The 13,023-nt window shown below is 43.3% G+C and overlaps 1 protein-coding gene across 1 annotated transcript in view; it reads right to left on the bottom strand.

The window, feature by feature from the left end:
- ccdc146 (coiled-coil domain containing 146) overlaps window positions 1-13,023 on the bottom strand; it is a 29,585-nt gene that overhangs the window by 8,844 nt on the left and 7,718 nt on the right. Inside the window, exons 5-18 of the mRNA XM_068307505.1 lie at window positions 11,430-11,487; window positions 9,715-9,797; window positions 9,499-9,592; window positions 9,342-9,415; window positions 8,448-8,675; window positions 8,254-8,343; window positions 7,906-8,002; window positions 6,748-6,840; window positions 6,202-6,369; window positions 5,466-5,554; window positions 4,749-4,913; window positions 4,559-4,634; window positions 3,901-4,049; window positions 3,580-3,808 (exon numbers count right to left, since the gene is read on the bottom strand). Coding sequence (XP_068163606.1) covers window positions 3,580-3,808; window positions 3,901-4,049; window positions 4,559-4,634; window positions 4,749-4,913; window positions 5,466-5,554; window positions 6,202-6,369; window positions 6,748-6,840; window positions 7,906-8,002; window positions 8,254-8,343; window positions 8,448-8,675; window positions 9,342-9,415; window positions 9,499-9,592; window positions 9,715-9,797; window positions 11,430-11,487 — 1,693 coding nt within the window. The remainder of the gene's footprint in view (window positions 1-3,579; window positions 3,809-3,900; window positions 4,050-4,558; window positions 4,635-4,748; window positions 4,914-5,465; window positions 5,555-6,201; window positions 6,370-6,747; window positions 6,841-7,905; window positions 8,003-8,253; window positions 8,344-8,447; window positions 8,676-9,341; window positions 9,416-9,498; window positions 9,593-9,714; window positions 9,798-11,429; window positions 11,488-13,023) is intronic.

Here is a 13,023-nt window from a genome sequence, read left to right as displayed (position 1 = left end):
CCTCCATCAATCACTTCTTCTCTCTTTCTGCCCCTTTAACTTTTCATCCTTGTTTTCCTCCCTCTGTTGTCGATTTCTCCTTGTATCATAAAAAAAACTGCTATTTTTCGGCTCACAAACTCGTACTGTATATGTGACATCTACGTCGAGTATCATTAGCATATCATTTACATAATTTCTGCTTAGTTGGCAGTTACCACGGCACAACGCCGGCTTAACAATATAACAATAAAGACGAATAACGACCTGATTTATTTACCACTTTTGCAAATTAGGTTACAAAGTCCTGCAGAATTAAAAGGGATGAAAGGCGAGACGGAGTGGCGAAGCGGAAAGGTCAGCTAAGTAAAAAATAGCAGTAAAATCATAACTATCAGAAGGTTATGAAAGGTTAATTACCAGAACATGTAAGCAGAAGGGCTTAAGTGAATTTTCCATAAATCCCCAATGAGGAATGAATTATGATTGTGTTTTACAGCAGGTCACACACTGTTAGTGAAATGTCAAACTGAAATAATGTGGCTCTGCCGAGACAAAGTCAAATTTGGGATTTAAATGATGGAAGACAAATAAACAGCAGCCGTGATTATAAAAACAACAACAAAAAAGTCCAAAGAAATGGGAACTGACGTGAAAAATACTCAAGGAGGAATAAGAATGTAAGAAATGATTTGAGAGGCGATACCGACGCACTCAGCCTGAATTATTCAGGCAAATTACTCCACTGTCTTGAAGCTCCTGACAACCAAAAGCCCACAATTTCATCTCTGGGATACAGAAATAGTCATGAAGTGAAGATCCTGTCTGCTCAGGACCTCAGGCTAAATGAAGTGCAGCTCATATGTGACATTAAAAGTAATCAGCGGCTGCATATCTTAAGGATTCATCACCCAAAGTCTGCATAAGAGAAACCAAAGAGTCTATCGAAGAGTAAAATCAAACTACAAATCATCACAGGGCTGATATAAGATTATCGTGGTGAAATTCGGGATGCGAACGTGCTTCGTTTTTTGTGTTTTCCATCTGAGCTGACATTTAGTTTGTGAACCCCAAAGGTGAGTCACAGCGTGACCTTCAGTGGGGTCACAGAGCGGAGTCAAATGCACCACAGTGCTGTACAGTAATAATACAGTAATAAACCGCAAGAAGTGGATTTCCCCACGGTAACACACTCCAGACAATTTGGACAGAGATTTAAGAGCGGGTCGCCCTGACGACATGAGTCACCACCACGGGGACTGTGCCCCGCCCGGCCGTAAATTCTTCTCCATTACCGACACTTGTGAGTGTGTGTTCTATAAATACACCTTTATCACGTAATGTTGGATGTTAGCTGCGACGCTAACACCCCGGCTAAACGCCTGTGTGTGCTTCCCGTGTCGGAATCTTGTAAACAAAGCTGTAAAAATCAGAATTCGACACCAACCTCGGTTTATTTTGTCGCAATTAAGATTCTTCTGAGCAAATGAAAGCCTCCGAGTATATTGAACTTCAATAGTCTCACAGATGGCCCAATCTATCTTTGTCAAAATTTCCCATCAAAGGGAGGCGGGTGGGGGGGGGGGGGTCTTCTGCAATGAACAGAAAAACTGGTCACAGATGAATACAAATGTACAATACATATAATAAATCGGTGGCGAGGCAGCTGCGTGGAAATTGAATTTGCGTAGAAAACGAACGCGGGAGAATGAAGAGAGTTGGCGAGCCTCCTGCAGTAAGAGAGACCCTGTCATTTATTCTGTTTTAGCCAGAGGAGACAGACGGCTCTACGACGGAAAACAGCTATTTACAAAATGATTTGCTGTTTACACATTGAGGATTTTTGAGCGACAGATGGATGGATGGACGGATAAACGGACAAACTCATCAGTGTTATAACTACCCATCGTTAGATGCAGCTGAGCTGTTGCCATGCCAACAACGGTCGTATTAACTTTGATGTTTAACCTCGTGCTTATTTAGTGTGTTAGCATTTTAATGTTCGAATTGACGATCAAACTGTTTTCAAGGTTATAAACCGATCGATTGACCTAGAAGGGGGTGCCTAATGAAAACGTGAGGGACCGCCAGAGTAATTCCTCGTCACCCAGAGGAGGGAATGAACGCCTGTGTCCAATTTCACACCAACCCATCGTTTGGTTGTTGAAAAATCCCGCTAAGAAACACAAAATGTCAAATTTTGTGGTGGCGCTGTAGAAGAGTTGGAATCAACCTCCGGGGGGATTTCGAATGTCTAGTTTAAAATTTTGAGGTGATCCATCCTGTAGTCGAAAAGGGGGAGAAGAGAAAAAATATGAGTGGAGCGAGGGAGGATGGAGTTCTCTTTGTAGTGAAATAGATACTCGCAATGAAACATAAACCTTTCAGGACGCCTCGAGGGCTGAAAAAGAAGAAGGATGGTCGGCCCATAACGTGAGCGGAGGAAAAGATTCACAGAGCAAATGATGAGGGAAGCCATCGAAAATAACGCAGATGAAATACGACTCCGACAAGGATAATTAGCAGAAGGAGTAAACAGATGGAGAAGAATGGGAAGACGGGGCTTTTTTTGAAAATAAATTAAAAAAAATAAAAATGGTGGTGATGTCTGTTCCAACAATGCCTTCATCCAAAAAAGCCTCAGCAGAGACGAGTCTAATCCAACAACAAGTCAGAACCGAGTCACTGTGATCCGGAGCAGCAACACGCCCGGTCCCACGACGCAGCTACTGGCAGAGAAACCCGGGGCGTGTGTGTGTTTGAGCGTTTGTGACGCTCCAGTCAGATTTTTTCTGCTTCTTTTGCTCGGGCCTGTCACCGTGTGTGTTGCCAAGTGTGAGGCTGTTTGGGTTCGTCCCACCCCGGTTTAGATCATCGCTTTTCTGCTCGCCTTTCGGTGGAGTTTTGGGTCGGAGCCGGTTCGCTTTCGATAAAAACAAAGCGTCTGCAGATAAAAGGCCGAGGATTCGAAGCTTATGATGAGTAATAATAGGATGTGGATGAATGGCGGCAGAGTATGTTCTCACGGATTTGAGATTTTCAAAAGGGAACTCTTGCAGACAACCACAAAATCTTTTTTTTAACGTTTAAATCTCAATCAAACAGGAAAGGCCTGCCTGACGAGCCGAATTGCATCTCGGTGGGATTGGGAATCAATAAACCCGGCCTCATCCCGGCGTAGTCTGGGTCACAATGTGACTCCACACTCAGGAAGTATAGAAAGCAGTATAATGAGGGTGAAATCTGTGCAGATTAGTGGTTATGTGAGCAAAGAAGCTTAAGAGAAACTATGGTGGAAATCAATAACAAGCTTGGCGCAACTGCTGAACCACCATTCAGGCTATTTTCATGCTGTTTCTGTTCGTTTTTTTCAGAAGAAATATTTCGAGGTGTGAATGAAGAAGAAGAGGGATGCCGTTCACACATCAGAAAAAGATTTTAATGATTGATTTCCACCAGACACGTCTGGTATCCAGCAACGTTAAAGCAAACAAGCGCTTGATAATTAGTTTGCAGGTTTGCAAGTTTGTTTTTTGCTCTATTTTTTTTACAGAATACGAGGTTTGTTTGTTTAGGAGGATGTGGATGCTCTTTCCCCACCTCTATCTGCAGTGTGGTGATCTCTCCTTCCATCCTCTTCCTCAGGGGCACCTCCTTCTTCTTCAGATCTATCCGTCTCTTCTCCTCATTAATCGCCAGTTGCAGGTCTCCCATCTCCTTTTCCAGGCTCTCCAGCGCCACGTTGTTCTGAGTGAGGGCGGTCTCCTGCACCTTCACCTTCCCACAGTAGTTTAATAACACGTCCTCGTGCTCCAGGAGCTGAGTATCACTGCGGAGGATGAACACGGGTATTATCTGGTAAATAATAGCTTTAATTTGAAATCAGGGCGCATTAAAGAAGATCCAAAAGTAGGAACATACAGGAAATGGCGGCGCTGAACGGCCTTTTCGTGATTCTTGTTCATTTCCAGAAGGGCCTCCTGCTGCAGGTTGATCATTTGAGTTAGTTTCATCAACTCCAATTTGTTGTCTTCACACTCCTGACTGATCTGACTGTGTTTCCAGGCAACCTAGAAAATAAAAGCAATATAATCTTAGACTCGATGGGAGGCGGTAAGTGTTGATTGAGACACACTGTTTTTTTAACGTCGGTCTAAATGTCTGACCTTCAACTGATGTACATACAGATACACAAAAGAAGAATCTTACATTTGCTGAGCTTCTTCGGAAACAAAATAAGCTTTGGAACAAATTATACATCCGTTGGCGTCCGTTTTTACTTACTCAAAGTGATGCCAGTAAATTCTTTAAATCAGCAAAGAAGTTAACAGGAAACTTAAACAGATGTAAACTGAAACCCACTACAGACGTCTCAAACGCAGTTCAAGGGCCCTTCTGAAAATTCTGACCTCATTCAGATCGACTACAGCAGCGGCTGACAACTGTTCAGCTCTGGGCTTCTGGAATCCCATTATTCTTCCTAATGTATTTAATCTGTTTGTTCGAGCTGCTGAGCGACGCAGGCTTATGGTTCTGTGTGTTTTTGACTGCTTTAATCCGCGAGTGTGTGCGTCTGAACCTTGGAGATGTCATTACGCAGTTTGTCCCTGGTTTTGGAGCAATTGGAGAGCTTCATGCGAGCCTTTGTGAGGAGTCTAGGACGGAGAATATCAGAAAACACAAAGGGGTAATTATAATGAGGTCTTAAATTCATCCTCACTTAACCTCAGGAAAGTCGGCGCTTGTTACCGCACTAATATTTCATCCACCTGTCCTTGTTGGTGATGACGGCGCGCTGGATCTCTGTCTCGTTTTCCTGCACCTTGACCTGCTCCGTCAGCTCCGTGATCGTCTGCGAGGCGACCTGCTTCAGCTTGACGTACTTGTTCTTTTCTTCCACGATCATGTGGCACAGCTTAGAATGCTGGGACAATCTAAATGAGGAGAAGAGAAGGAGCACCAGCGTTGATCTGGGTCACGGTGACTCCTATAGTGATCTCTATAGTGTTCAAAGTGCAGTAATAGACAGAAGATGCATCAAATTTGACTATCAAGCTGGTTTTGCTGCAGGTTTTGGAGCAGATTCCACATCAGCTTATAATATTTGGTGGTGACATAAAATAAAGCATTGCTGTGGGGAGCCAGATGCATTAGTCGAGAACTGAGCGCTGAAGTGTGACCAATTAGTAAATTATGGATTTCTACCCTGACAACATGTGCAGATGTCTCCATTAATTGTACTCCCTGCTGTTCCATGGATCAGATAAACAAAACAAAATCCGTAATCACATCAATAAACCTTCATTTGTTGGCTAAACCAGTTGCTGCATCCTGACCCCCGGACGCAGGATCAGATTCCGACTGAACTCTAGACCCCCCGAACTGTTAGCTACTACTGGTTTGGCGGCTTCTCCCTGACAGCTTCATTCTGTTTTAATGAAAGATGGCTGACGAGGAAATAAGAAAGGAAAAATCAGCAGTGACACCTGCGCCGTAACATCGTATTCAGCTTGTTCTGGTCCATGATGATCAGGTCTTTTTGCAGCAACTCCCGCTGGATGTGCTGGTTCAGCTGCTGTGGACGGAGTTTCACAGGTAAAAAAAACCAAAACGACAGCGTCATCACTTCTGTGCAAGTGCATTCATGCATGTGTGTGTGTGAGTGTGTGTGCGCGTGTGTGTGTGCACGCATTTGCAAAACACTGAATCAGATTTGCGGCTGTAGATTTCCTTTATTTATTTATTTTTAGCTGCTTCTTTTCCCTCGACTCCCTGAAAACGTAAAAAGGAAACAATAAATAAAATAGCCCATCTCAGACTCGTCGTTTTGGGGAACAGCTTTTTCTGAATCCTCCGACTCATTTTGGAGGCAGTCGCTGCAGATTTGGGTTGTCATTATTTACTGGAACCAAGGGTGATGCTTATTTGAACCAACGTGGAAAAAAAAGAAGCCCAGAAGTGTTTTTGAACATCATGCCCCCACCTCCAGCTGTATACATATGTTTTGAATCATTTTTGCATTCTTTCAAATTGCGGTTTTGTCATTTTCCTTGTTTTCGTCCCGTCACGCCGACTTCAAGGAGGCCTAAAATGTGATTGTAGTTTACTTCCTGTTTGATGTCCGGGTGTGAAACATGCATGTCTATATCTAATAACGACATGAAAACCAACATCTACCCGTGTGTGTGTGTGTGTGTGTGTGTGTGTGTGTGTGTATTGAACCTCTGCCCTGAGCAGTTCTCGGTGCTTCTGGCCTCTCTCTTCAGCTTTGATCTGTGTCAGACATCTGAGGTTATGGAGTTCTTCTCTGAGGCTGTTGGACTCCCCCAGAAGCCCCTGAATCATCCCGTACTGCTGCTTTTTCTGGCTCTCCTCCACAGCTACTGATAACTGGTTGGGAACACATTTAATACGGTTATAAAAAAAAGAAATCTCCCAGCAAGCATTTCACTGCAACCGAAGGGTGACAAAAGCCTAAAATACAAGAAGGATGTCTGACTAGAAAGCGATAAGATGCGGGTTTTTTATTGTTTCCGATTTCCAAAGATTAAAAAAAGTTGTAATAAAGCAAAAGTAAAGGAAAACGGCACAAACAACACTTTGCTGTGACGGTTTTAACAAGGAGGAAAATAAAATTGTAGGCTCTGCGGAGGGTACATTTGTGTGTGTGTGTGTGTGTGTGTGCGTCAGAGGGTCGACGCGGTAAACGGCGTCAAATCTAACAGTCGCTAATGATGTTGTGTCCACCCACTCGCCGTTTTTCCTCACCTGCTTTTCAAAGCCGACTTTGAGCGCGTCCACCTCCTTCTGAAGCTCCATCCTCCGCTGTAAGCTGGCTTCTCTTTTAGAAACAGCATCTAACTGGAAAGTCGAGACAGAACGCAGAATCAGAATAACGTGGCCGCTGCACGGGGGCCCTGAACTTCAGTGAATGGATTCCAAAAAACAAAACAAAAAACAACCTATTAGCATTTGCATCCTCAGTTGCAGTCCGTTAGAGGGAGAGAACATCATTATACAGAAAATGATTAAACTCCAGATCAAACTGTCAGCACGTATTCCCACATTAAACATTGACTGTAAAATAATTAATACTATATATCAGAGCTTCCCTGAAGTCTCTTGGAGAGTCTTTTGGATCCAGTGGCATTGGAAATGTTCACAGAAACTCATAAAAAATGAACGCCTTCGGGCACAGGGAATGTTCATCTCTGAGGGGCTTGTGTTTGTGGAACATAAGAGAAGCTGCTCCATATTTAAAATGTGTTCATCCCCAGAAATCTGAATGAGACTAAAGTTCAAGATCTGCCACAAACATGAAGCAGATATTTCACTTCTCCCATCAGGCCTCACGCTGCGTTCCATCACTCCTTTCATATTTCAACAGATTCATCGTTGAGCCGGTCGTTGCTGATCGGCAGGTCTGCTTTTGTCGTGTGTGTGTGCGTGCGTGTGTGCGTGCGTGTGTGTGTGTGTGAAATCCCCGATGTGCGACAGTGATTTCCTCTCGTGTTGTCGTGCGCTGGTGAGATGTGCTGACACGTTTCCCATAACTCTCCACATCATCTTTCAAAAACTGTCACAATCAGTAAAAATCTCAGGAAGCTCTCGACGACAACAGAAAAAAAAAGAAGAAGCCTCTGGTGTAACGACACTGTGAACTGATTGTTGTTGCCATGACGTCAAAGATCAGAATGTTCCCACACCTGTGGTCGTGTTTTTGAAACTGATACGAGGAACATTTTCTAGGTGTGATGCTACAAATGAAGTTTGAAAAGTATGAAATCTGCTTGTTTCAAATCCTTAAATCAGGGTCCCACATACAAAACACCCTAAAATTGAACTTTATCTGAATGTGTTATTGCAGTGTAAATAAAACTAGATCGTTCATGAATGTTAAGGCTGCTTAAAAACACCTACGATCACCTGGGAGTTTAGCTCCTGGTACACGGACTGTGCGTGCGCTAGCTGCTCGCTGGCGGAGGTCAGGCCATGCTCCATCCTCTTGAGGGATTGGTTCTGCCTGAGGAGACGAATAAGGTCCCTTTAAAATATGCATCAACATCATCATCATCATCATCATCATCATCATCATTATTGAGGCTGTGCTTCCATCGGGCTCATTATAAACGGATTCCTACCAAATATGCAGGTTTTCAGTGGCGGGAGGAAGGACACGGATGTGTTCTTCTTCTTCCTCCCAAGTATTTGAGGTTTGAGACGTTTTAATGGTTTATAAGAATGTGAAGTGTGCGTTTATAACTCATCTCTTACCTATTCTTCTCTCTGAGCTGCACAGACTGATTCTCATAAAGGTACTTCCTGTCACATGTGACGTTCTGCAGCTTCATTTCCAAGATTCCTCTGGTGATGAACCGAGAAAAAGAAAAGAAGAGACAGATTTTCTGTTTTAATATCAGTCTGATTAAATCACTTTTTGCCTTTTTGACTGTATGAAGAGCGGATACCTGTTCCCTATTAATTCAGCCTCCTCCTCCCTGCTGACCTCCAGCTCTTTCAGCAGCTGTCCAGACTCCCTCTGTCCGGCCTCTACTTGGGCCCGGAGACCCTCCAGCTCCTCATTAAACTCCTTTCTCTTCAACCTGATGGAGCGGTTCCTCTCCTCCACCTCCTTCACTCGCTGCTCCACTTCCAGAAACTCTGAGTTCACTGCTTCTACCTTCTTCGTCGCAGCTCTAACGTGATTTGAAAGCGTGCAGTTTAAAATCATGCAAAAAGACACCAAGCATCAGTTCATTGCTCATCACTCTTCTCTCACTGCATATGTTATCAAATAACAGCATGTGTATCCATTTTTTTAAACATACGCCTTCCCTGTCACGCCTAGTCTTTATGCATTTCAAATCACAAGTCGTGGCTTCGCTGCTTCGCTCGCGATGCCAGGAATTAATTTGAAACAAACATAAAAAGGCTGCAGCAAACTGGAACCGTTCTCCAGTAATGAAGGAGCTTTTTGAGTGCGTCTGCACTTAAATGCATCAGGCTTGCTTCATTTTTGTTTTTTTTGTTGTCTTTCTCTTATTACATTAAAAAGTCTGCACAAAGTCCACCGCGCATTGAAAAGGAGCGAGGCTGAAAGGTGTTACAGAGAGAATACAGAATATAGTACAAGAGACAAAGATGAAGGAATGGAGATAGATTATACAAGGATTTCAGCCAGCCGACAGGATTGTAAAAGGACTTTTTAATAAGATGTTTTTCTACCATCTTCGCCTTCCTCCACGGAGTCTTGCTGAAGCGCCCGTTCTGAACTCATTTGTATTCCTGGTGTCTGAAACATCAACTCTCCCGCTCTTCCAAAATGAAGAATATTAAGGGTTTTAAAAAAAAAATCTACTTACTCCCTTTTTGAGCGTTTCCTTTCAATCTTCTTTAAAATCTGGTCCAGGACGCTGATGAGCTCGGCTTTCTCAGCCTTGTGCAAAACACATGAAGACGCACACACGTGAGATAGAAGGCCATTTGATGTCTGTGAGCTCCATCCTCCCCGACACACACCTCTTTGCACTCTATCATCTCCTTCTTGTCTTCCAACTCTTTCTGTTCCTTCACTAGCTGCTTCTTGTGGGCCTCCACCTCCTCCATCAGGCTTCTGTGTGTGTGAAAACACACAAAATTAATGCTGATCATCTATAACATGTAGATTAACAACACTCAGAGTGTTCAGAGGACTTTAAATTGATTCGAGCTGCAGAGAAAACATTGAATAAATACCTGATTTCTAGTTGTCTCTGGGTTATCTCTTTACTCAAATCCTCATATTTGTCTTGCATGTCCTTTGAGTTGCTTTCCAACTCCTGGAGGATGCACAAGCAGGTAAAGGTATTGATCGTGAATCAAAAATATCAAATCTATGATGAGAATCTAATTTGCACCGAGGCTATAGTTTGATCCTTTCTCCAGAGTCGGCGCCGACGGCCTTAAATAAAGCATTTGTTAAACTATAATTGCTTTCGGGCGTCATTTTCTGCACGACAAAGACGGACACACATATAATCCAACAATCAAGTGTCAGATGACTTCATCAGTAATTAATTCAACTTGATGATGTCACGTATTTTCAGGCTAGTTGTTTTTTCTTCCTACCGTATCAATCTACAGCTCATACGACAAAATTTATTACGAATATATCCGAGGACTGCGATGAAACCCGGCTTATTAATCATGCCTGACGAGTGTGTTTATGTGCGACAGAGAGAGGAATGGCACCTTAGAGTATTTAGTTAATAACACACTTCATATTGCGGGGCCAAAAGGGAGAGGACTCATTAAAGGCCCTTTTACACACACCCATGATGCATCAACAGAATAAACTGCCTGGCAGCAGCCTCTATCATTTAGCCATCAAACAGACGAAAGGCACTGATTGCACGAGAATCGACTGACCACACACACGTTTTATCAATACATCCATTTTCTACAGTTCCCGGGCAGATGGCCAAAGCGTTACAGGAGACAGTCAAACATCTGCCTCCTGAGAGTATAGATTATGAATCAGTCTTTATTGAATGATTCTGAACCGAGGAGCTCACGCTGCTGACAGCTCTGGATTTACCCATGAATCCTGGTGATCTATCTCTCCACAGTGGCAGCAAAAACACTTTTTTTTTTGTCCAACTGGGTTAAGGCTGCAGACCTGTAGTGTTCTGCAAAAAACTGGAATGCATCACGGAATCTGAGGATTCTTTTATCGTAAATTCAACTCTCAGGTTCACTTTTAAGAAGGACGCACAAGCACTGCCAGGATAAATGGGTTAGAACATCACCCACGGGCGCTGAATCGTCGCGTGCGTGATGAAAACGACAGCAGCCTAGAGGCGTGACAGTGGAACGGAGGTAAAAGGTTTCGTGATTGCAATCAGTAATTAAACCGAACCCCCAAAAGTATCAGAGATCCGAAAAACTGGAGCATCTATTGGACAAGTTTTACGAAAAAAGTCTTCAACAATGACACAGACAACCTCATTTTCATCATGTCTTTGTCAATAATGCTGTACCTTCTGCTCCTTATTAAAAAAAAGTGGGAATTCTCCTGCATAGTCATTAAATCTAATAGACTAAATGACAAAAATAAAATGGTATTAATATGCCCTGCAGCGTGATGTAGTACATACTGATGCTGCAAGATATGCTAATTAAATACATAATGATTTCCTTTCCTTACATCATGCAGGGATTATGTACATCATAATATAGTGTGAACATTATTGGGGTGCGAGGCAATTACACAAGCAGAGATTTATACAGGAAGTAAGCCATGTTCCCCTATGGTACGTTTCTTTTTCGCTTTTAAATAATGTGTTTTGCTCTTTTTATGTGGCTGTGAATAAAAAAAATAAATATCCTGAATGATAAAAAGTCCCTCTTTTGTCTGAGCGGGAGGTCGTGATGTATAACATAAACCTGAGATGGTGCCGTGATGAACTTACAGCAGGTTTTGGCTGACTTTCAATCTCTTTCTCCAGACACTGTTTCTCTTCCCAGAGACTGCAAGAAAAGCGTGAGGTGAGGCGAGGTCATGAGAGGAGAGGATTTGGAAAAGAAAACAGAATAAATGGGTTATTTTAGAGGAATAAAACACAAGTTTCAATTCCTGATTCAAGAGGAAGGAGGGTGGGATGGGCGGCGGCGGCGGGGGGGTGGGGGGCGACCATTCACATGCATATAAATACAAACGTGCAGAAACATCACAAACACCTGCGTGTGAAACAAGAGTTTTATGAATTCTCCTTTGATTTTTAGTTCTCTTTCAACTGCCTTCAGTTCTTTATCACATCCTGGACACACTGACACACACACACACACACACACACACACACACACACACACACACACACACATGCACACAGAAGTTTGCATGAATGTGTGACTCGAGAAAGTGGTGAATTCCTGTGGATCCGTTTGGCTGGAGATAAAAGGAGATAAAAGGACGCCCCTATATATTTTTTTTTTGAAAGGCATATTTGCAGCGCGAGCATCTGTTTGTCATATGCTAAGCATTTGGATGAGAAGAGGGGTGGATGGGTGGAAGGGTCGGGTGTTGGGGGAGGGGGGGGGTTAAGGAAGAAGAAATTCGATTAGGCCAGAAGGGATGAAAGAAAGGGCAGAAACCGACTAAACGAAAACTGTCACACACAACGTGTACACTCTGTGTCTGATATCTCCTATTACCGCACCCTCTGAGAATGTTCTCTAAATGGTTTTCATCCAATATTTCAATTACTGCTGCCGCTGTCTGGCTACGTGTGCTCTGCAGATTCGACGTGTCGTGTCTCTGCAACACGGCGGTGAGTTTATGTACTGTGAATCATTTAATATTGCCGAGGCAATCCAGAGGCGAATGTATTGCAGGGAAGGTAAAAAAAAAAGAGATGAGCTTAGAAGAAAGGAGGAGAAGGTTCTTGAATCCACATTTCTTCTACCCCAAACTCCTGGTTATAAAATGTTAATCACAGGGAGCAGGTCCTCATCGCTCCCTGCAGGGATGTTTGCATAGAGATACTGGGGGGAATGATGAGCAAACACCTTGGACCCCGTTAACCAGAGCCCACCGGTGCATTCTGGGAGAGGCTGGAAAAATGAGTATATCGGAATGAGAATTAGAATCATCTGTGGATCATTTGAATGAGAGGAAGGGCCGGTATGCGATATGGATGAGCTGCAGAGGTATCGACGAGAAACTCACCCTCCCCTCCAAACTGGGAGGTGAGTTTGATGAGAATGCAGGACGTCACGTGTGAAGCGAAGGAGCGCAGCTGGAAGACGTCCGCTGGAACCGGTTTGCATGCTTTGCTCCATTTTTTTCTGTTTTCCCTCTAATTTGGACCTCAACAGCTTCTCTTCCTTCTCGCTGTTTCATATTTTTGCTGGAAGACCTCGATCACACGTGGGATATGTCATCATCGCATTGGTTCTTTCTTTTGTAAAAATTTTATTCCAGCTCAATAATCAGCATTCAAGCATCATGAACCCTGTCAAAACTAGTACGCATAAAATATATGGTGATCTCCCTGTATTGATTTT

The sequence above is a fragment of the Antennarius striatus genome, chromosome 22 (assembly GCF_040054535.1).
Source record: "Antennarius striatus isolate MH-2024 chromosome 22, ASM4005453v1, whole genome shotgun sequence".
NCBI classification, from domain to species: Eukaryota; Metazoa; Chordata; class Actinopteri; order Lophiiformes; family Antennariidae; genus Antennarius; species Antennarius striatus.
The sequence above is the reverse complement of the archived record's forward strand: the minus strand, read 5'-3'. Positions and strand labels throughout refer to the sequence as shown.